At 32.4% G+C, this 25,292-nt stretch overlaps 1 protein-coding gene across 1 annotated transcript in view; it reads left to right on the forward strand.

The window, feature by feature from the left end:
* Positions 1–2,429: 2,429 nt before the first annotated feature.
* LOC147065256 (uncharacterized) overlaps positions 2,430–25,292 on the forward strand; it is a 34,170-nt gene continuing 11,307 nt past the window's right edge. Inside the window, exons 1-11 of the mRNA XM_085956959.1 lie at positions 2,430–2,511; positions 4,518–4,729; positions 5,361–5,524; positions 7,000–7,143; positions 8,168–8,373; positions 9,370–9,607; positions 10,697–10,918; positions 13,362–13,465; positions 14,628–14,796; positions 18,223–18,395; positions 24,929–25,140. Of these exons, the coding sequence (XP_085813085.1) occupies positions 4,521–4,729; positions 5,361–5,524; positions 7,000–7,143; positions 8,168–8,373; positions 9,370–9,607; positions 10,697–10,918; positions 13,362–13,465; positions 14,628–14,796; positions 18,223–18,395; positions 24,929–25,140 (1,841 nt within the window). The 5' untranslated portion in view covers positions 2,430–2,511; positions 4,518–4,520. The remainder of the gene's footprint in view (positions 2,512–4,517; positions 4,730–5,360; positions 5,525–6,999; positions 7,144–8,167; positions 8,374–9,369; positions 9,608–10,696; positions 10,919–13,361; positions 13,466–14,627; positions 14,797–18,222; positions 18,396–24,928; positions 25,141–25,292) is intronic.

Genomic DNA, 25,292 nt, shown 5'->3' on the forward strand with positions numbered 1-25,292 from the left:
ATTTATAATTATTAATAAAACTAGGTATATTTTTTAGTCTATGATAATATTTTATTGTAATGAAGTACCTACCTATAATTATTATTTTGTATGTTTTTACAAAAGGCTTGGTTAATTATAAATATTTACTTAGTCACATTACTTACAGTGTTTTATTTTAGCATTATTTTGATCAAACCAAACATAGCTACCCTTATTTACCATACTTACCATATTTTATATTACCTGTTTTCTGTAGAGATATACTTTCTTTGTTTTTTTAACCATTTTCAATAATTCTTTACAGTAAGTTGTACCTAATATTTCACCTAATTTAATTTCATTTATTATGCTTTCTGTGTCCGCCTCTTATTGGGACAATCACATATTATTTTATTCTATATTATAATTATACTTATTCTCTGTGATTGATCCTGTTGGGTGACACAAATAAATTTAAAAAAAATACCACATTTAGTATTACTTACTTTATAGCGCCTGTACACATGCATGGAATTACTGTCGGAAATTGTGCTTCTTTTAAAGTGTCATCACAATAACTGTTTACACATAAAAGTGCTGACTGTGTCTCCAATCTCATTCTTCAAGAGTAAGCAAGATGCGAGGTTGTCATTTTATACTACTATCTGACAGGTCGTATTGAAAATCGAAGCTCGAAATGAGTAATTTGTTTTTTTACCGGCATGTTCTCCCCTATCTCTCTACTACGCAGATCGAAAATAATCTTACTTGCGCGCAATAAATCATCACAATTTGGAATCTCCCAATCTTGTTTGTTTACGCAATCTTGCCAACTGCTGGATAATACATAATATTTCCCCATAGATTTTCTTACTGTGCACAGTACATCCATGCACGTGTAAACGGAGTATAATATTCGGGTTTTATTATAATTTCTGCCTTAAACCCAGTTTCGCAAAGTTGCCACTATGCAGAGGCCCATATGCTCCGTTTAAGAGTGAACATGGTAATGTATTTGACTGAACTAAATGAAACCAAAATTCATCAAGCTTTAAGCTCAGATAAAAATATAGGTTTTCATTCATTACTGGTATCCAAAACTGAACCCGTTCGATATCGGCAAATTTTGTTTGTTGTCACAAAACAACTCAATCATACTCTTTTAATCTGCCATTGACATATTATATAGACAGAGTATTTAAAAACAAAAATAAGGCCAAGCTGACCAAGCCACTTATATTTTAATCTTCCAGAAATTGTCTCATACCAATGCTATTTTTTCATTATAAAAAGTCAAATACAAACATGAAAGTGACAGAAAAATGAACTCTACCTGCATTTGAATAAGGCGCAATTCCCAAACTGAAACAATACGTCAACACCAACGTGTTTGAATTTTGACACCAGCGCATCTATTCTATACACAAGCCAGCTATCGGCGGCTATCGAGGGTAGTTTTTCATATTATAATTGTTACAATAATTGCTATGTTTTAACAGCATCTCTCTTGGTTGTGCTAAATTTTAGAGCGAGATAGACAGTTTTGATTGTTTAGACGGCTAACTTATAGCAACCATTATAATATTACCTCAATACAAACATTTGATTAACTACCCTCGATAACTTCCGATAGCAGTCTTCTGTACAGAATAGATGCGCAGATGTTCATCTTATATATACATAATTTGAATAACAAAGAAGTATTAAAAACTGAACTCTACTGTCCAACACATTCTTCTTGGCTATGTGTTAAAACTGTGAACTAACAAGCTCCTCCCATTTTAACCGCACTTCCATTATAAACTAACAAGCCCCCCCCCCCTATTTAGTCGACGACAGCGCCTTCCAGCTTTTGCCTAAATCTTCTTGTTAGACAGTACATACATTGCAATAAAGGTGATTTTTACAGATTTTTGTCAGATTAAACTTTTCTGGAAATAGTACCAATTTTTTGATCAAATTTGTATGGAATGTGTATCCTGTAGCTGATATAATATTATACAATATCAATGGTCGAAATAAAGTTAGTGGAAGAGCATTATAAAACATTAAAAATCGTGCTATAGTCTGAAGAAGCAGCCACCAAAGCATATATGTAGGTACTAATCAGTCATTGTAAACGTGCATCAGCACATTAAATTAAAATTGCTTAATAGTCAATTTTAAATACTTTCCAGCGTCTCTGGAAGGCTCCACACACCAGGTTTGCAGCTTATTATCTGTAACTACTGATGGGATGCTCACCCTCAGGTGGTTATAGTATTACAAGTCTAATTTTAACGACTTAAAGGTTTTAATATTGCATCCTTTAAGAGTACATATTTTGGCATATTTGTGTAAAATTATAGTAACATAACTTACTATTTCATATTTTTCCTGAAATATAAATTATACTAAATTGTACAAAGGTATTGTACTGTAATAACCATAGGGTTGGCAGTACTGTCAGTCAAATACAAATAATTTTCCTCACAAGGCAACACTGTACATTGAGTAAATAAGTTTGTTGTTTGACCGCGATTTGACATTTGTTTGAAACTTTCATAAAAGGTAGGTAATCATATAATAATGTAGGTATATCACATGGATCACAAATAGGTACATCAACTTAAAAAATAGGACCTACTGCTTTTTGTATAAAAAACAAGAGATTATTAAAAACACACCCATTAAATCTAACCTCCAACATTTTTTTTCAAAACAATGAGCTGTCAAATATAAAGACCTTGATATTTTAGAAGTAGGTACCTACCTTACCTATGTGACTCATGTAACTTTTTCCATATGTTTTGAAATTGTTAAGTAAATTTAAAATTAAAATTATTAAAAATCTTGATTAGGTATCCAAATATTTTTTTTTCTGTTTTATATTATGTAGGTAGGTAGCTACCTTATCTAGATAATATTATGTCTGTATAATCTTTATAATAAATACCATTATACTGATAAATATACATAAATAAATATGTATTTGCTTAAAAATACTCTCGTCGATTAATTTTCTCAGATCTAAAATAAATTAACCAAAAAATATCAATTCTAATGGATTCAAGCTCTGTACTATTCCATTTAAGTCGTTTTTTGCGACCCGGGTTTCGCCTTTCGGCATCTTCAGGCGTCGTGTACACTCACCAGCGGCGAAACCAAAGGCGAAACCCGGGTCGCAAAAAACGACTTAAATGGAATAGTACAGAGCTTGAATCCATTAGAATTTAAATTCAAATTCCATCAAGTACCTTCGGTCGAAAGTATTAATATTATTCAAAAAATATCAAGCGTGGGGGGGTAGTAAAAATCTATATATTTTGGCACCAAATGGAAAAGGCATGTATATCGAAAAGCCCTGGAATAATGGATTGGATATTTATATTATGGATGGATATTAATATTATTGCACACTCTCAGTAATCCACCACCCCAAAAACCAGACAAGTCGTCGCTGTAGGATTGGTTTGTCGAATAGAGCAAATGTTCAGGAGACGAAAAACAAATTTCATAATCCTATATTTAAATACATGGAGATATTTAAATTGTTATTTTTACAGCATATGAATGATGTATTCATTACCATTACAAAGTAATTTTAAGAAAAGGATGGTTCTAGTCCATTAAGATACAGAAAAACATACCGCATTAAAAGGTTGATTTCGTCAAAAACGGATATTCGACAAACCAATCCTATAGCGACGAAGTGTCCAATTAGTGAAAACGGCGGCTTAAGTATAATGCATACATACAAAATAATATGGTAAAAATTAAAACAGGTAAGTACCTACATATTTCGTAAAAGTAGTTTTTATTGAGAAATGTGTACTAGCAACTTTGTACTTAATGGTTTTCTTTATAATAAAAATCAAGTAAGTATTTATTAAATTACTAGTACATATTATTAAATAAGCTAAGTTTATTCCTACATGTATTAAACCATGGGCGGCCAACCAATATTGTACAATGTCAGTAAATGAAGCACTTCTCAAAGCCTGGGTGTTTCACTGCTACTATTCTACTTCCATTGAGTCTCATGACCTGCTGTAGTCTTAGTGACCCCCCTTGGAAGAAAATTAACAAGGCAACTGCCTTCTCTGTTTCAAAAAAATCTGTCACTGCGGAGGTATTGGTTTACCAAAGAAGTTAAATTACCATTTTTGGCCATATGGACCAGGGTAGAGTCAAAATGTTTTCTTTAGGAAAAATAATCATTAGCCATTTGCTCAACCCATTGAGTTCTTGAACTGCATTGAAAGAACTTGTGAGATTTCCAGATGCTTGAACCTGCGACCCACGACTTCAAACACACATAATATGCCACTATTCAACTGCATTCAGAAATTGATAATTTTGTTTTAAATAATACATTATATATAATCAGTATTTTATACAATTAGGAAGGCTATATACCGACAATTATAACTTGAGGTGCGGTGTGTTGAAAAACTAATATCTCCGCAATACTCACATTACGACACTAGCGCCGAGGCCCATACCACAAGTAATAGTTGTCAGTCACTATTTCCATAACTATTCAAGTAATCCCTGATTTATTATTTCTTCGATAGATCATGATTCTGGGCGTTATCCTTCTGTGTGTCATCGCCGGAATCATCTTATTTTGGTGTGTCTCAACATACACCAGCGGCCACTTCTCCCGCAATGGAGTGAAGGCTACACCATCATGGCCATTCTTTGGAGACATGCTGACTGTCATATTCCGGATGGAGCACTTAAGAGACATGGTATCTCGTTTGTATTACTCACATCCCGGACAAAAGTAAGTTATATTAATTATGCTTTGTTTATGGATAAATTACTAAAAATTAAATATACATATTTTGAAACACTTCAGAAACTAATGAAGTTTTATTTTTTGCCGTGCCCATAGAGATGGCCTTATAAACGAAAAGTGTACTGAGTCCACGTTCAGTTTGGACTTACCCACATCATAGTGATATAAAATCTCATTGGCCGAGAACCGCTCCATTTTAATGACTATACCGCCTAGTGCTTATAGGCTGACGAATGAATGGCCCTGTGTGCCTTACGATCTGTCAGAAATTGTGTACGCCTCAAACCTATGCAAATATAACTAAAAACATATCTTATAATAATAGTAAATCAATATCAAAAATACACTATAGATATACCATCATAAATCGTCGTGTACTCGAATTTAGAACTAAGCTCTGATATCACAGTATAAAAAGTATTATATTAATAAGTAAATATATTATATTTTTAAAGAATATCGATACTCGAATCTATTCAATGACTGTCAACCAATCTGCATTATCGATTAAGCAATCTACACCATACCATTCACAAAATTCTTGCCATAATTATAAGGATAAACATAAAATTCAATCATATGGCTCATTTTGATATTGGTCAAATTTCTTCTACAGATACATCGGCATTAACATATTCTTTTCGAGAATGGTAATCATCAGAGACTTGGAGATAATTAAGCAGGTTGCAGTGAAAGACTTTGATCATTTCACTGACCACTTTTCAGGAATCGATGAATCCGTGGATCCACTTTTTGGAAGCAGTCTTTTCTCCCTCACAGGTATGCAAATGGTATTTTGACACTGTCATTCCTCAAACCAACCCCATACCGATGTACTGAAAAGCTGGTAAATACTATCCACAAGGTGTAAACAGCGGAGCTATGTCATGACAGAAGTTTCAAGAAGACTGACATGCCGACGTGGATAAACATTATTTTTCAATTCTAATTCCTCATTTAATGAAGTGATTTTGATATTTTTTTGTTATTTTAGATGTGGATTTTAATCCTACACTGACAGAGAGTTTCAGAGACAGGCACTTTACCATTTACTCCACAGTGGGATAATATCTTGTGATGTTTTCAATGTGTCTTTGATACTTTTAGATTTTAATAGAACAATGATAAAGCAGATGTCTCCGAACCCATGAGTATGGGTCGACATCCCGTCTCTGGTAAAAAGTACATGTTATTTTATCCAGAACAAGGGCCCCATGAATTGGACAAATGGTGTAATCAAATGTTTATTTATCTCCTCACGTCTGTGGAAGCTCATATGCTCTACTTAGTAGTGAATATGCCAATTTATTTAATTTTTTTATCTGCGTTACGATTGCTGGTGTTGCTAGCAAGCTTGAAACAATGAAAATCTTTAGTCAATGAGAAAAATACTATTCAACATAAGGACTAGTGAAGTTATGGAAAATCTATATTGTAATATGCAGAAGAAATCAGGGACATGTTGCTACATTCCCAAATGGTCTCCATTTGGCTTGTCTCTGTGAATCTGGAGAGGCCCAAATCGACAAATAGTAATAGTAGGACAAATAGTTACGAAATTAAAAAAAATAATAGAGCCGGCAATGCTGTAAATCATGGCCGTTTAAAAATATCGGCAACGTCGCAATTGTCGCCGTTTTTCGACAACGCTTCTCGCTGAAAGCGAAACACAAGATGGCGTGTAATACGCGCCAGACGGCCAAACAGTAAACATCGTTAACTAGCGCTTCATATAAAAGAAATTGTAACTGTGAAAAAAATGTAACCATTAGTATATATTAACGTAAATACATCTCGTCGATTCCACCACAATTCCGGTGTGTTATTTGTCCACCTCCAAGTCCTGAATCCAGACGAAAATCCATACCAAGAAACAAAGTGACTGCGTGTTTTCACTTTCGAAAATGGAGGGAATTGATAATGTATCCTCCATACAATTAGCATGGTCCCTTATCATCTCTTATTTATTTTTATGATTATAATTTTTTTTTTTTGTCGTTCTTATGGGCAAAACATCATTATTCGACAAGAATTCTCTTGTATGGATCTTATGAATCTAATAAATATTATACTACTTCTGTTATCTATGAAGGGCGCAATAACTGAGGAATAAATGATAGATGAGGGACTACGATAACTGTATATAAGATACATCCACGTGGTGATATTATATCCATAAAATCCAAATCTGTATTGCTAATTCAGTGTGATGTCTACTACATACTATTACAGAGAAGTTCTAATTTTGATTTCAGGTCAAAAATGGCGTGACATGAGAGCTACTCTTAGTCCAGCGTTCACCAGCTCCAAGATGAGGAACATGTTTCAGTTTGTTACCGAATGCGCAGAGCAAACTGCCGCATTCTATACGAAGGAAATGCAAGATCCTCAAAATAAACGTAATTTTTTTATTTATTGGTACTGAGATTTATCATTGACCAGTGACTTGTTGGGATGATAGCCCCAATTCAGATGTGATACCTAACCTACCAAATACATCTGTATACCAGTGGCGAAGGGTGGAGGAAGGCTGATAAGATCCGAAATAAATAGTGCACACTACACTTTGTCAGCCATATGTACATATTTGTTTTCATTGAAGAAAGACTACAAATTGCAGATTGTGTTAGTTAGTTTTTAAAATTCAATTAAACCGTGCATAAATTTAGTAATAGATAATATCATAATAGATAATAGTCAAAGAATTTTGTTTATAAATATAATTATATAATATTATAAAATATCTAAAATTATGCCATTAACACATTATTTTTCGCAGGGTTTAATTGAATTTTAAAATCTAACCAACACCATCTGCAAATTATAGTCTTAGTTTAAGGCTATACCTCAGTTGAGGCATGGTCTAAAAAGATTGTGGCTAGGCGATGCGCGGATTGCAGGTCACGGGTGCAAATAACGCATGCCAAATGAAATATAATTTGTCATATAAATCCAACATGCGTCCATTTAATGTTCTGTTTATTGTTCTATTAGTAACAATAATAATATATTCATTGACATGTTTTCTTTTTCAAGTAAATTGGTAATGTTTTTAGTCATCTTTACATGATTTTAGAATTAATACTCCCGTCGCCATCACGAAACAAATTGACATGTTCCCAGCTCGACGTTCGCTCTCAGAATGCCAGCGAGTCCAAAATTTCGTCGCGCCTATAGTTGAAAATTATTTACCGTTTCACTGATGTATCGTCTTAATGTAAACAGATATGTATGACTGACTAAGTTAAGTGTGCATTATTAATTTATGTTGATCTTAACAGCCTACCTCCACCCTTTTTTGACAAAATAAACGTAGTATTGAATTAGTATTCTTAATTGCTTCACTGTTACTTTTGTTTCACAAAAAATTAGCACTCACTACATACATCGACATAATCGAGATATATATATTTTATTTTCCAGAGCTAGGCCATGTTGAAGTGGAAATGAAAGATGCATTTTCACGATATGCAAACGACGTCATTGCTTCTACGGCGTTCGGGGTGAAGGTGGATTCACTTTCAGAGAGGGATAATCAATTCTACAAGATGGGAAAGGAAGCTACAGATTTCTCGGGACTTAAAGCACTGAAATTTTTTCTCTTCACTCGTGCGCCTAAATTTTCAAGGGTAAAAAATCACAAAGAAACTTTTAATGACCGAAATTTCTATAGTGCAAAATGCAAACATGTTTCTTAAATAATACCTATGGTTGGCTTGACCCGTGGATTTTTTAGTTACATAATTTTTTTTTTGTTTTTCAAAACCATTATAATGGAGTTCTACCATATTTACATATAAGTACATAGTTCCATATACGTCTGCTGGACTAGTATGTGATGTTTGCCAAAAAAAAACAAGTTTTTAGTAAACGTCAATAATATTGACAGTTTACGTGAATGACAACATGACACCAATATAGTATTATTATTGTTTATAAGTTTATCGAACAGTTTATTATATAATTTTGTTATACAGCCTTAGCAAGATTTTAGTAGAACTATCATGACGTCTTGGCTATGATTTTATGGCTCTGTATGCAGTTCTCAAGACTTAAGCGGTAGTCGGGGCCGTAAAAATTAAATTAAAAGTGGGGAGAAACATAGCTCTGCAGTTCGCCACTAACATAATATCCATAGTCATGATATAGTGGTAAAACTATTATTACTAAAATAAACTTAAACTATTACCACTATTATTAATACAACCCATGATGGCCGCGTAGCTTAAGCATCGGCCTATAGTGTCATGGGTCCCAGGTTCGAATCCTGGGTCTGGTAAGTATGAGTCGGAGTATGCACCTAATAGGTTAAGCAAATGGCTGACATCCATTTCTCGTAAAAACAAAATCTGTTATTACAAACCTCCACTCAGTGGAGGCCCATATGATCTTATTAGCATCAGACATGGTCGGATTATTAATATCTATCTTTTGTTAATGAAAGCTAATAAAAATGTTTTCTTAAGTTAAATGAATAGGCATTTAAATGATAGACATCCATTATAATGGTTTTTAAACAAAGTTTTTGTTAATTCTAAGTTATTTTAATTAAATTTTGCATGGATAGCTAAAATATTGTTTTATCGAGTTTTTCTTCACTATGTTTTGTGATGACCCATTTTCAGATGACAGGGTTGAAGGTGTTTAACGATAACGTGGCCAATTTCTTCAGATACCTGGTATCTGACACTATGAAAGCAAGGGAGGACGGAAAAAACTCAAGACCTGACATGATTCAGCTCCTCATGGAAGCGAAGAAAGGGTCTCTGAAGCGTGACAAAGAATCAGAACATAAAGACGTGAAAGAGGCGGGCTTCGCTACGGTTGAAGAGTCTTCTGTAGGAAAGGAAACTGTTAAACGCGGTAGGTTGATTTATTCATTTCATTAATAAGGTCACGATTAGAGTTGGGTATTTACCGAGAAAATCTCAATCTCGAGATTCAGGATTTCCCGAAATGATGAAATTTTGAATTCTCGAGATTCGGGATTTCCAGAAAAGAATTCTCGGGAATTCTTGAGATATCGGGAAATTTAAAAAAACCTGTAAAAATCCTAAAATCAGAGTAAAAACAGACAAATTCCAAAAAAAGACTGTCAATCGCGTACGCTTTTGAGATACAAAATTCCCTGAAGTTGCAAAAACTGCGCTCATTTTGAGTCGACTTTGGCTTAATTGTGTTAAATACCCCGATCAGTCTTTGAACCTGTTGTGTTTTCTGTCCAATTTTTTCCTATAGAAAATCGTTTCTTCAATTAATATTTGATAATAAAGAAATCCCGAATCCCGAGAAAAGATTCTCGAGATCCGGGATTTCCCGAAATGTTAAAAATTTCAATTCTCGAGATTCGGGATGGAAAATTTCGAAAATTTCTCGAGAATTCCCGAAACCCAACTCTAGTCACGATAGGTTTAGGAATAAATATTTTTATTCGACAAATATTCAAATAGATATACAGACTACTGATTTTTCAATAAACTATGTCATATTTTTCTTTTGATATTCAATACTTTAAAGAGATAAATTTAATGATGTTTTGTTTTATTATTTCATCCAATTGGATTATTAAAAATATTTTACGTAATAATCAGCCTGTATTCATTTTCTGCTCAAGCGTCTGTCGTTCAAACTAGTCATTTGAGCTCACAGTCTACGTCCTTCTAAAAGTCACACTTTGCTACTGCCATTATGTCGTAATGCTGCAAACTCTTTGTTGAGCTTAACGAGTCGGATAAGTGACACATATGGTTGATCTAGCACCCACGAAGCTTTTAGTGATCGAGAATGAGTCTTATTGGTAGTATATGAATAATTGATTACAGAAAGAGAGTGAAAGACCGGGCAGTCTCCTTAAGGCAGCGAAGGTCCACCCTTGGCTTTACCGTCAGGAAAGAAGAAGTATCTGTCAAGCTGTGATTAAATATATTCAAAATTTATCTTATATCTTTACAGAATGGACTGACGATCAAATAGTTGGCCAGGCCATTTTATTCTTCTTTGCCGGTTTCGAAACTTCATCATCTATTCTATGCTTCATGGCGCATGAGCTCACCACGAATCCTGATATTCAAGAGAAGCTTCAAGAAGAAATCGATGAAGTTGCTTTAAAAAACAATGGCCATGTACACTATAATGATCTACAGAATATGAAGTACATGGACATGGTGGTATCAGGTGGGTGCCAAAATACGGTTATCTCAGTCTGATTTAATGATTCTCAACTGGGTTTCATGAAAGAGCTAGCGAAAAATTATTAACTTAAAACCAAATTAGTAATATAACAAAAAAGAACATATCATATTTTTAAACAATGAAATATTTCGAAAGTTTAGCTTAGTTAGATATCGCGTCATAATTAATCATACAATAATGAAGTAGTGAGATGTTTACTCGGGGGATTTTCCACAGGTATTTATAGATCAATTTTAAATTCAAATGTCAAATACTTTGATACAGCAATATGTGAGATGTGTGAAATGTTACATTGAAGTTGAATATAATTTTATACTATCCAACCTTATGAATCAAAGTATTGAAGACATATTTTTACATATAATCATGTGTATAACACATTGTCATAGTAGAAAATATATTATGAAGTTCTCTTCAAACGAACCTGCAATACAAAATCACTTATAGCTAACTTAATCAGTAGACCGGTAGTTTTTTTGTTTTTGTTTCAATTTCGTACATTTAGGAGACTAAACAACATCTCTTATTAAGACTACACATAATCTGTCCGCAGTAGAAGAAATCGCAATCTGCGCAATATCAAGGTTAAGTCCACTATAATACATACTACAACATCGTATTTCCACCAAGAATAAAATTGTCAGTTATCGCAATAAAAGAAATGTTTACTTTCAGAAATCAAGAATTGGTAGGACTTAAATATAGACATGTGGGCGATAAGTCAATTGCCGGCCACAGACGGACAGTTCTCGTAACAGGTTGAACATGCCAGTTAATAACTATACAGTTATCTTTGGTAGATAATCTGCTGCGCCCATAGACGGACACTTTTCGACCTTTCAGATGTTTGCCATGTTCAAACTGCCAGCGACCCCCTACTCCCGTGTTTTTGTAAAACTGTTGGAATTTCAACTAGCCGAAAGTTTTCGGGTGACGTTAGATGTTGGTAACGTAAAGTAGAATATACCGCGCGATACAACTTCGGCTGGTGTTGCTTGTTATTGCATTTTATAATATATTTTATAATACATTAAAAATGTAATAATATTATGTACGCGGAGATCGCAAATATTATATTTTATTTATTTTTACGAGAGTAAAACAAAGTAATAGTTATTTATGTAAACATATTATTTTATACAATATAATATAAATGTTAAAATGAAAGTTATTGTGAAAATATAGACTAATAACTCAGTACTCAAATTTTGTTTATTGTATGTAGTGAATATTAAAACTTATTAATTTAAGACGTTCACAACATAAATTAATATACCTAATTGTGAATGACAATCTCGGTAAATCTAAATAAAATTTAAGTATATATTTTAATAATATCATAGTAATTAATTATTATACTGATAATTGATGTAAATATAATTTTGTGGCATGTTTAAATTTATTGTAGGTATATAAAATCAATACCTTTATAAATATTACCGTTTTCTATTACAATATAATATAAATGTTAAAATTTTAGAGAGCATTATAAATATTAAGTTATTGTGAAAATATAGACTAATAACTCAGTACTCAAATTTTATTTATTGTATGTAGTGAATATTAAAAATTATTAGTTTAAGACGTTCACAACATAAATTAATATACCTAATTGTGAATGACAATGTCGCTAAATCTAAATAAAATTTAAGTACCTATATATTTTAATAATATCATAGTAATTATATAATACTGATGATTGATGTAAATATAATTTTGTGGCATGTTTAAATTTATTGTATATAAAATCAATACCTTTATAAATATTACCATTTTCTTACTTAATTAATACTGTCCATTAAAGGGAATAATTTATTCAAAAGAAAAGATTACATTTTATATTTACACGAATGTGTATAATATTGTTTCGGTGAATCGATAAAATACACAATCCACTAGCGAAATCATGATTTCTTTTACCAACGTCATAGGTGTGTATTTTATGTCAATTTGTTTCTAATAAAAACAATTATAACCATAATAAATTCAAAGTAAAATTATTCGTGTATCATCGTTCAAGTATACCCTACCTAAAACTAATTGAAACAATACCCCTGTGTAATATCTCCGCGAACCTAACCGCCATAGTTTTTGATACTTGCTCTGCCACAGACAATAACTGTACGTATATGGGCACGTCTGTTGACAGTTCGACAGATTTAAATGGGGTAGTTAAACTGATCTGTGGTGTGGCCACTAACGTACAGTTATTGAACAGTTATTGTCTGTGCCATGTTCAAACTGCTACGAGAACTGTCCGTCTATGGGGGCCTAATGTGGACTATTTATGGCCTGTGGATATTACGTTTAACAAACGCTCATAATTTTATTGTTTTTCAAGGTATACATTAAATAGATATTTAGTAACTAATCATTATATCTAACCTATATGTCTGATTTAATATACTTACTTATTTTATTGTAGAAACGTTGAGATTGTGGCCTCCACTTGTAATCAATGATAGAAAATGCACCAAGTCTTACACTTTGCCTCCACCAATTGACTCAGCAGACCACAAAGGATACACGGTATTATTCATGTTTTTACACACAATTTTTGTCTATTTCTCATATATACAAACACCTGAAATTCAGTACACAGATGCTAATAAGAATACGTGTATTAAATAAGGTTCTAAGTACCAAAAAGTAGTATTGCCTGTAGCTGCAAAAAACCGAGTCATTGCAGTAAAATTTCATGAAGCAGACCTTTTGAAAAATGTGGTTTTACAGTGTGAAGCAATCACGGCAGCTTCAATAATTTAAGTGTTAAGAACTCGCAAGTGTCAACACACCATCGTCAGCCATTTTATATTGAATGCCGTTGACCACTGCAGTGCCACTTACACCATTATAAATAAAACACGCCAACGGACTTAGAACGTCGACAGGTTTGAATATTTTGCTGTATTTTTTTGACTTGCTTGAGGCACTTAGACCATAGTTGAAGTTATTGGCGTTGGTATGTAGAACATTTTGCTATAAAAATGTCAGTTTTTATTTTTTTGGTACTAAGCCTTAATTAATACACGTATTCATATGATGACGCTACATCCGATCAATTAGGTGGCCTGGTACTACAAACATGGGGTGTCCATACAAGACACATTTACAAAAATACTAACTCAGATGTTCCATTCAAATATTGTACACGAGCTACCGATAGCTTGCAAGAGACAACTTGGTGACTACTGTATTAACCTTTTCTATGCCTCACGATATTATTATGGCAGTATCTGACAGACCGCAGATTTTTAACTACACACGTTAAACGTAGAGCGAAGCTCTTGATAGGATCGCTGTAATATTGATAATTTTTGGCTTAGTTTTTCATATTTATTCAAATAGATGTCACTGTGTGTTTAATTTATTTTAGATTATGCAAATCAATCGACAGTGGCTATAAATTTGAGTTTAAAGTCGGGTGAGATAACTTGTGAAATTTGAATGCGCAGCCTGTCAGTCACGGCTTCATAGAGCGAGATAATTCGCCAAAGGCATAGAACCGGTTAAATAAAACAGACGCAAACCGCGGTCAAATTTAAGTAACCTATGTTTATTTTACGATTTATTGTTTATAAGTAATTTGAATTCAGTATTATATAGGGGCATCAAAATCTTGTGAGGTAAATGAAGATCCATCCAATATCAGTATTATGTGGATGGATTAACATCATTTGATTTCTTGCAGATCGCAGCTGGTGAAGGAATTTGGATACCATCTAACGCCATTCACAGGGACCCGAAATATTTCCCAAATCCGGATAAATTCGATCCAGAAAGATTCTCAGATGAGAACAAAGGATCTATTCAACCGTTCACGTATATGCCTTTTGGATTGGGTCCGAGGAATTGTATAGGTAAGCAAATAAGTAACAAATTTGTCCTTAAAATTACAGTTGAATTTCGATTTATCAGAATAGATGGGAAAATCCATTCTCCAGATAATTGCTTCCCCAGTAAATCCAAAACACCAAGGAAAATATTCAAAACCACACAATTATTATCATAATATTATTTTTACCGAAGAATTTGAATTCGATTAGGATAGAATGAGTATTATACACATTCGGTATTAGGAATTTTGAAGGCATTTCGATTTACGAATCAAACGATTGTACGTGTGGCTAATTCATTATTTTCGTCTGCTATTGGCAGTCCCAAAAACAAAATGGCGGTTCGTGTTCCAGTTTGAAGTCTGTTACATTCTTTACATAGCCTGCGTAGGCATTTCTCAGTGTTTAACAGTATCGCTGTTCACAATCAAAATAATGATCAATGTACTGGTTTTAGCTGCCTACATAACATTTTCAAAGTAGTATCTTTCCGCGGGCAGTTATATTATAGCTAATTTTTATATCCAAATGTCTGCTTTATTATAATATAAGTATGCTAATATTATGAGAGATGTTTGAAATGTCAAATTGAAGTTGATTTTATTTATACAGTATTCAACCCTATGAATTTAAGTAGGTCAAGGCTTATTTTGGCAATATCAATAATATAGTAATTAACTAATTGGCTGAATATAAAATTAGTGTGAAGTGTTCGTCAAATGAACCTGCAATGTGGAGTAACCTGTGGCCAAATTAATCAGTAAAGTTGATCAGAGGTCTTTTTTTACTAAAATTTCATACATTTAGACAACCTCTATAGAAAAGGGTTTTTTAACATCTTTGACTATAACCTAATTTTACTACATATGTATTGTGTTGAATGGTTTCTGATTAAAATTGCACCAACAGGAAATCAGTCAATCCTTATATGTTATTATAATTAATATTGATAGTGTTTCAATGCACCACATGGTAAGGCTACCAAAAATACAAGATTGAATTCAAATACATAAAGTTTCCCACCATACAGTAGGTATCTAGGTTTTGCGAGAATATTATTATAAAAGTAATTATCAGGTACTTATATGAAAGTAAAATATTTCCCAAATCCGGATAAATTTGATCCGGAAAGATTCTCCGATGAAAACAAAGGATCTATTCAACCGTTTACGTATATGCCTTTTGGATTACGTCCGAGGAATTGTATAGGTAAGCAAAAGTAGAAAATTTGTATTTAAAATTACAGTTGAATATTAATTTATCGGGTTAGATGAGAATATTAAATTTGCTCTCCCGATAATGGATTCCACTAGTAAATTTAAAATATTTTAAACTAAATAATTATCATCATGTATGGACCTAATAGATTGAGCAAGTGGCTTATGTCTATTTCTCGTAAAAAATAATCTGTTAAACAACCTCCACTCTGTAGAGGCCCATCTAATCTTTTTACGATCGATCGAGCAAAGTACGAAATTAAAAAAATATAAAATTCTTACACGGTTTCACTGCATGTCTTGAATGTTTACAGATTACAATTGCACCAATGAAAAATAAGTCAAATGTAAAAATGTAATAATAATACTGAATCACTTACAAGAATACTAAAATGTACATTTTTGTTATGATTATAATTCTGTTAAAGAACAATTTTGCTAAGCTCTTCCGTCTTACCCACCTTCAATTCGTCGACATTGTCAAAGATATCCGCAATTCGCAGCTGTACTCTGTGTCATTCATATTTAACCCTTTACTGCATGGTGTCGCAAATTTGCGACATTTCAAACTATTTCGATATAGCCAATGCCATATGTGTAAATTATCAAATAATATACTTTTTCGATGCCTAGCAAACTGTTTTACCATAAACATCCTACTTTACCGATTTTGTTTGGACATTTCAAGAAATAAAGCATTTCTGCATTATAGTCTCTGCATTTCTGCTTTGACAGTTGACGAATTCGTATGTACGCGAAAATCCGCATTTGTAAATAAATAAATAAAAATATACAGAAGATTGAAATTGGTTGAATAAAAATATCTACACATCAAATAAGGTGTGTACATTAGTTTTTTATAATTGTTTTCATTTGGTTTTGTATTTTGTCATACTGAAATGTAAGATTTCCAAATGTGTTAAATCTGTGATACCACGCAGTAACATACAAAATTTAATGGAATTTTCGAAAAATATTTTTTTTATTATTTTTCCTTTATTCAGAAGGCATTTTGACACCAAGAAAAAATAAAATTTTTCAAAAAAAAAAAATCATGCAGTAAAGGGTTAAGGCATTGTACCTACTGCTATATGTACAAAGTACTCCAAAACATCACATCTTCCCATGAGGACATCAAATCTTTTATCCATCGTGTGTCCTGTTCTTAGCCTCAGTATCAGCTTAAGCTCATTTCTCTTCAAAGAAGACTACAAACCAGGGCACCAAATGTAGGGATGGTAGAATGGACTTACTCCATTTCCCCTTTTCTAGGGATGCCCTGTGGTAAATTGTATTTTCCCAACATAAAAATTTTATTTTGTAGTACAAAAGTACAAAAGCAATGATTATATTCAAAGTTTTTTCATTGCAGTTAATCCCACTAAATCGAGAGATACGTGTACAATTAGTATAATACAGTCGAACTTGGTTATTACGATCACTGAAATACCGAGATCTCGGATGTAATGAGTAAACATTCGTTGACATTTTAGTTTATGATTTTCTCCATACATTTATTCACTTTTATAATGAGCTACTTCTCGGGTATACCGAGCAAAACTGTTAATGTGTCGATCGTTTAAAAACAACATTTTCGACCCTAAGCAATAAAATCCGACCGGGCAGTTAACTAGACCAATGCCGCCGGGATCAGATTACGTTTATGACACTAGTTAAGTGTCTTAGTACCTAATTGGTGTTTTCGCCGACAACATTGAAAAAGTATCCACTCATATGGTTGAAATTGCATGTAAAAAATCCAAGCTTTGTAAAGTCAGGTTAGGTACCTACCAGTTCATTACAATAAACAACTTATTTTGTAGTATATGAATGCCATGCGTGTTTCGGAGATTTTTACAATGGTTTTTAGATTTTTTATTTTCTATGCATAGAATGTGGCGTGAAAAATCTTATATAACGATATAACGAGTAATGCTTATAACGAGCAAATTCAGTCGGTCCCATTTTTCTCGTAATAACCAAGTTCGACTATATTAAAAAAGATAATTTTTTTATCGTATTCACTCCAATTCCACAAAATTCTGTTATTATAATGTACTCACTCTAATATTAGGAGTGGAAAGTTTCTGAACGGAATATGAACTAAGTCAAGATGAATCAGAATCAGATCAAATTTCTTCCTCTGTTTTATTCATCGTAGGACATTTTCAGAAGATTCAAAATTTAATATATTATATGAATTTATGACATTGTCTTTCTTTATTTGTTGAAGGCTCTCGCTTTGCTCTGATGGAAATGAAGGCTGTGGTTTTCCACCTGTTGGCCAAATTCGAATTCATAGTCATCTCGAAGACCCAGATCCCGCTGAAGCTCGCCACAAATACGTTCAACATGCAGGCCGAAAAAGGATTCTGGATCGGATTGAAGCCGAGAGTTATTTCCAAAAATTAAAAAAAATGTACATCAGTATAGCATTACCAATTAACATTTTATTCTGATTCTTTACAAGATTCAGATATTTTCATATGCGACAGATGGTATTCTTCAATTTCTTAATGACATGACCGTGGAAATATTTACAGAAATTATTTTGGGATTAAGCCATATTAAACATAATATATCACTAAATTCACAACAAATTAAATAATGTTTAGGGAAGGATTATTGATACAGTAATATGTTTTCGTCATTGAATAATTTCAGTATATCCACAAGAACACCCACGGTGGCCGCGAGGCTTGAGCGCTGGACTATCACGCCGTGGGGTCTGGCAAGTACACATATTGTTTTTCAAATTGGGTGTGAGTCAGGGTATGGACCTAATAGGTTGAGCAAGTGGCTGACATCCATTTATCGTAAAAAACAAAATTTGTTAATACAAACCTCTACTCTGTGGAGACCCATAATATCGTCGGTCCCTATTAAAAAAGTCGGATCTGCAAAATGCTATTTTTCAGTACGAGCAATCAAAGATGTTTTATCAAATACCCTTTGTGACCTATTGCTTGCTATAATAAATAAAAATACGGGTTATAGAAACTTTTCTAAACGTTTATATAAACATCCGTCTGTCCGGTGAACATAGCAGCAACTGTCAGATCCTACGGACGCATCTTGCTCACCCACGCCCAGCCAACAATGTCGGTTGGTAAGAACCGACATTGTTATTGTTATTCGGACACTCTCGGTAGATCCGTCATTTTTAACTTGAATATCTCAAAAATTTTTAAACAAACAAAAAAAACTGTGATTGTGGTATAAATGTTTAAAGTGTTTAAATAACTTTTACGTAATAATCCGAAAATGACAAAATTTCAGATCCGACTTTTTTATTAGGGACCGACGATATGATCCTATTAGAATCGGACATGGTCAAAAAAAAAAAAAATGTATATATATCAGAAATCAACTTTGTATAGTGTAGTTGACATTTAGTCTAAGCCAGTGGTCTTCAAACTGTGTTCTACGGAACCTCGGGGTTCCGCGAGTCAAATTTTTTTTTTGACAATTGGACCTAGACAAATTGTGTAAAAAAATGCAAGCACACCCCAGTCACCAAATATAATGCAAGGGTAGGAGACAGCTAGGGAATGAGTACTAGTGAGTGATTTACATTAATTCTATCTTTAAAAATTTTAATAAAAAATACAATAATTTTCTTTAATTGTCTTTACATAAAGTAACTTTAACACATTGATCTACTTTGAATATTATTTTAAGATATATTTTTTTAAGGATGGGGTGGAGTTAAACTTATAATTCTCTAAAGGGTTCCGTGATCGACAAAGTTTTGAAGACCACTGGTCTAAGCTAACCTCTAACCCAGTGATTCCCAACCAGTCAGTGAACTCGTGCCTTGGCGCCACAATAATTTGTCAATTTTATGCAAAAACAAATAATTATCCAAGTTTTTCACGTAATTTATCATTAAATTTAAACAATTAAGCATTTTGAATGTTTAGGTTAGTTAAACATTTTCAACAAAATAATTCTATAAACAAACTTAACACAAAATCATTATAAAATACTAATAAAATGTATTTTTTTGTTTTAGAAACAATCGAGTTATTTAGATTGATAGCTATGTATTTTGCGTTATGAACCAATTTTCAGAATTACACTTAAGATACCGACCATGTCCGATCCTAATAGGATCATATGGGCCTCCACAGAGTAGAGGTTTGTATTAACAGATTTTGTTTTTACGAGAAATGGATGTCAGCCACTTGATCAACCTATTAGGTCCATACCCTGACTCATACACGAATTGAAAAACAATATGTGTACTTGCCAGACCCAGGATTCGAACCTGGGATCCACGGCGTGATAGTCCAACGCTTAAGCCACGCGGCCACCGTGGGTGACTTAAGATAACTGATATTTTATTTTATATGGCTGCTTATAAAATAGTATTGGCATTCAAAAATATATTCCACGATGCATTTGTGCATGCATTTATTCTGTTAAAACAACTGTTAACATATTTTAATTGTGAACTTATATTTTCTGTTGTTTGTCAATTAATAAAATATTTTGTGGAATGAGGGAAATTTTTCACTAGAAAAAACTGAACGCAACCAAATAAGTATCGTTTAACCAATGACTACATAAATAAGTCAAGCCTAACAATCAACCCTGCATCAGGCACTCTATCTCAATAAAAAGATATTTTTTTGTTAAAATGAATTATTATCCACCAAAGAAAATATTAGATTAGATTAGGTAACTAAGTAACTTTTTTATACACATTTACAAAGTAAATGAAAGTTTTTTGTTAATTCCTAAATATTGTCAAATATAAAACCAATATAATTGAGTTCTTATTCATGGTTATATTCTTTTATGTTATTTTAATACATAATGCCAAAACAAAGTTAACCACCTAGTTTTAAAAATAAATATTCTGAAAGAATTACATAAACATAAATAATTATATTATTATTAATAATTAAAATTATATACTAATGATGAACAGTGAACTAAATTGTATTTTAGTCAGAAATGATACATGTTAATTACCTGAATAATAAATTATACTTAATTGTAATTTCCATGTATGTATGTACATAACTTATTTGAAAAATCATAGAATGGACAAAATGTCTTTCGCTATCCAAGCAAGAGATCTTACCACTAAGCTACTGAGCCGACCCAAGCAGGAACTAGTCCTTGCAGACTACTTTATCTGCGGTGTTTTCAATGTCTATAAATTCAAATGTGTTTCTTTGAAAGTTACGTATTTTAACACCTTCCAGTATTTTTATCTTTATCTACCTATTTCCAAAGTGATGTCAAGATAGAAAAAGCTAATTGAAAATAATAATACAGTACTCTCTCAGTAATCCGCCACCCCAAAAACCAGACAAGTGTCCAACAAGCGATAGCGGCGGATTATAGCCCATACATACTTAATATGGTAAAAATTAAAACAGGTATTTCATAAAAATATTTTTTTTGAGAAATTTGTAGTAGCAAATTACGGTTTTATTTATAATCAAAATCAAGTATTTACTAAATTATACATATTTACTAAATTTAATATTAAACAGTAAATCACTTGACACAACCAGTTGTTCAGTGAGGCAGATATTCTTGATTGGCTTTGGATTCCTGGCTTTCCCTATGACCAAAAGCTTCAGCCTGTGTGTCCCGGTTGCATTGGAGCACGGCATAATTGCGATGCGATCCTTGGGCACTTTTCTACCTGGTGCATTACTTTCTTCACGATGAACGTACGTTTTACGAAGAAGTTTCCAAAATTAACCCATCTCATATGCGTTGTACACTTTTACGTGGCGAACTACTGAATTTGACAATCAAATACCGGCGAATTATATTTATTATGATTTTGTGCTTTCAACTAGTAAAAATAACGGCGGATTATTAGTAGTTGTCGGATAATCGAGCGGTGGATTACTAAGAGTGTACTGTATGGCCTTTTAACTGAAATAATTGATAATTAGAATTAGGTACTTATAATGAAATATGTGTTTATATTTTATTTTAATTATATAGATATTATGTTATTTTGTATGTTTTACAAAAACTTTGTTCATTTTTAATAAATATTTAATCACATTACAGTTTTTTATTTTAACAGTGTTTTCTAAATGTAAAACATACGCCATTTTTACAAATACAACTTAGACCAAATTGGTTATAGGTAGCATCAAGGCTCCTTCAATAGCTTTTTTTAAATTCCGATGACCGATGGAGTTCACTCCAGAGAACACAACGTCTCCTCAATTTCCAGTACCGTCAATGGTTTGACTGATGGCTCTGGGTATCTCTTTTCAATGAAAAATAATAATTTAAATTGTCTGTAAAAATGACAATAAAATATTAACGAGTTTTTCAATTTTTCTTTTAATTTTTAAATAACATTTTCAATAGGTAGGTAGGTACATGTTTTTTATTCAAGAACACGTTAAGCAAATTGCTGACAACCATTCCTCATTAAATTGTTATGGTAACCTTCACTTTGTGTTAAAAAGCGTTAATTAATTATTTAGGGCTTAATAATAAAATTATTGATAAATCATTCGACGTGGATGACATGGCTGCCGTGTCCCTGTTAAGCGGCCGATCGATCCGATTAGCATGTTACTTAAATGCGGTAATTAAAAGGTACGCAGCGATTGTGTTAACCGGTTCTATCCCTTCAGCGAGTTTTCTCACTCTATGAGGCCGTGATCGACAAGTCGCACATATAAATTCCTATATTGTCCAACTTTAAACTCAAATTACTAGCAACTGTCGATTGATTTCCATAATCTAAAAAATTAAACACACAGTGACATCTGTTTGAATAATTATGAAATACTAAGCCACAAAGTATCGGTATTACAGCAATTTTAGTAAGAACATTGCTCTACATTCAACTTATGTCATTAAAAATCTGCTGCCTGTCAGATACTGCCATAGTAATATCATGAGGCATAGAAAATGTTAAGATATTATTTTATAATTACCTACATATGGAAATACACTTTATTACAACCATTTAATTTTGTCTCTAAATATTTATAGATAGCAGATTGAATTGTTATTTATTTATTTGATGAATAAGAGATAAATTCAGTTTATTTTAAATTAATACTGCATATTATGTAAAAAATATATTTATGTATCTATCCCCCATCCCAACAGCTGCTGTCAAAAACAAAATAATCTTAGATTCTTTAAATAGGCAACACTAAACACAGAATAATTTAAAAGTTTGTTGTTTCAAATCTGTTTGAAACTGTGTAAAAGTATAGTGTGAAAGGTAAACTTGTAAATAAGTGTAATTCAATGCATGGACCAACAATACGAAATATTAATTCAAAATGTCTTATAAATTCAGCTCCACCAACTTCAATACTACTTACTGCTTGTACAACAGATTAACACACCCATTAAATTTGACCTCCAACCAATTATTATTTCATTACAATATTAAATTATGATATTGAAGATAACAATGAACTGTCAAGCAAAATGGCCTTGATAGTAGAAGTAAACAGTTCTCCTAAGTATATTTACATAGTTTGATTATTTCTTTTTTGTTTAGTAAGTAATTTTAAATTGAAATTATTAAAAATTTAAGTGATTTATTAGGTATCTTGAACAATATTCTTACTAAATATTTATATATTATAGTTTATAATAATAATTATAATAAGTTATTTTTACATTAATTTTCTATGTATAATATCCTTAATATATTATTCACTGTGTAACTTATATAACATATAAATAATCTTATCTTTTAATTGTGTATGATAAAATAAATGGAGAAAGTTGTCTGTCTACTTATTAAATTACCATTATAGAAAAACTAGACAAGAAGGTGCCAAACTATAATTAATGTTGATGTAAAGAAAATTACCATGAAACGTATCAGATCCGTACAATTGAGGTCAGTTAATTCTCTGCCGTTGAATAAATTACAGCAAGTCTAACTAAAACATCTCTTTCAATCACCCTCCCGTAATCCTGAAGTAAAATATAGAAATATAATGTGGTAAAGACCTTTTCAGACGACAGTGGCGAATGGTTGAGGTAGGTTGTAGAGATCCAACATACGTAGTGAACACTAAACTTTGTCAAGTCATTCCTATTTGTTTTTATTGCAGATAGCGTTGGTTAGTTTTCAAAATTCAATTAAACCAAGCCATAATAGTGAAGGTAGACTGTGGAGATTCGACAAAAATAGTGCACACTTTGTCAGTCATACTTATATTGAACAAAAATACAAATTGTAGATTGGATTAGTTAATTTAAAAAAATTCAATTAAACTGTACCTATCCAAACCACAAAAGGTATAAAATATTCTTCTATCTATTTAATATCTAAAATTTGGTATGATTTAATGGCATAATTTGAAATATTTTATAGACAGAAGAATATTTTTTTATCTATTATGGTTTGGCTTAGGCGGGGCTTAATTAAACTAACCAACAAGACCAGCAATTTGTATTGTAAACAAATAAGTACGACTGACAAAGTTTAGTCTGCGTGTCATATCATCTTATTCATGTCAGATCTTAACAGCCTACCTCCACCCTTCGACATTGCTGTACGGTACTATCGAGCAAATAGCCGTTCTATGAGACGTTTTCCATGCTCTCAGTGCATCTGTTTGATTTGATGTTGTCCGTTTGTTAAATTTTACCTGTGTGATAATCTGCAACACTGTTGAATGTTAAAAATATAGTAGGACAGTGTAAATATAATAAAATTGTGCTGCCATGATTGTTTACACTATTAAAAACATACATTGAAAGAACATGTGAGTGTCCCAGGCACGTAACTGAAAACCTGCAACCCATGACTTCTGAGACCAACAATCTGCCACTACTCAACCGTGTTCAGAGAATGATAATAATAGTTTAGGATAATACATTATACATGATCACCATTTTTCCAATTAAGAAGGAATGTGGCTATTTCCATTAAATAATAAGTCAATCTTGATTAATTATTTCTTCAATAGATCATGGTTCTGGGCACTATTCTTCTGTTTGTCATCGGCGGAGTCATCTTATTTTGGTGTGTGTCAACATACATCAGCGGCCACTTCTCCCGCAATGGAGTGAAGGCAACACCATCATGGCCATTCTTTGGCGACATGCTGACTGTCATATTCCGGGTGGAGCACTTCAGAGACATGATCTGTCGATTATATTACTTATATCCAGAACAAAAGTAAGTTATGTTTATTCATTGTTTATGGAAATAAAACATCTTATACCTACTTATATAATCTTACATTTCACAAAAAAATTGAGCTTTAAATGTGCATGGGTATTCTGCGTAATTCCAATTTTATAAACATTATTTTAAGTCGATGGCAGATG

This window comes from Rhyacophila brunnea, unplaced genomic scaffold, assembly GCF_057557595.1.
Source record: "Rhyacophila brunnea isolate RB1 unplaced genomic scaffold, BYU_Rbru_1.0 scaffold_6, whole genome shotgun sequence".
NCBI lineage: Eukaryota > Metazoa > Arthropoda > Insecta > Trichoptera > Rhyacophilidae > Rhyacophila > Rhyacophila brunnea.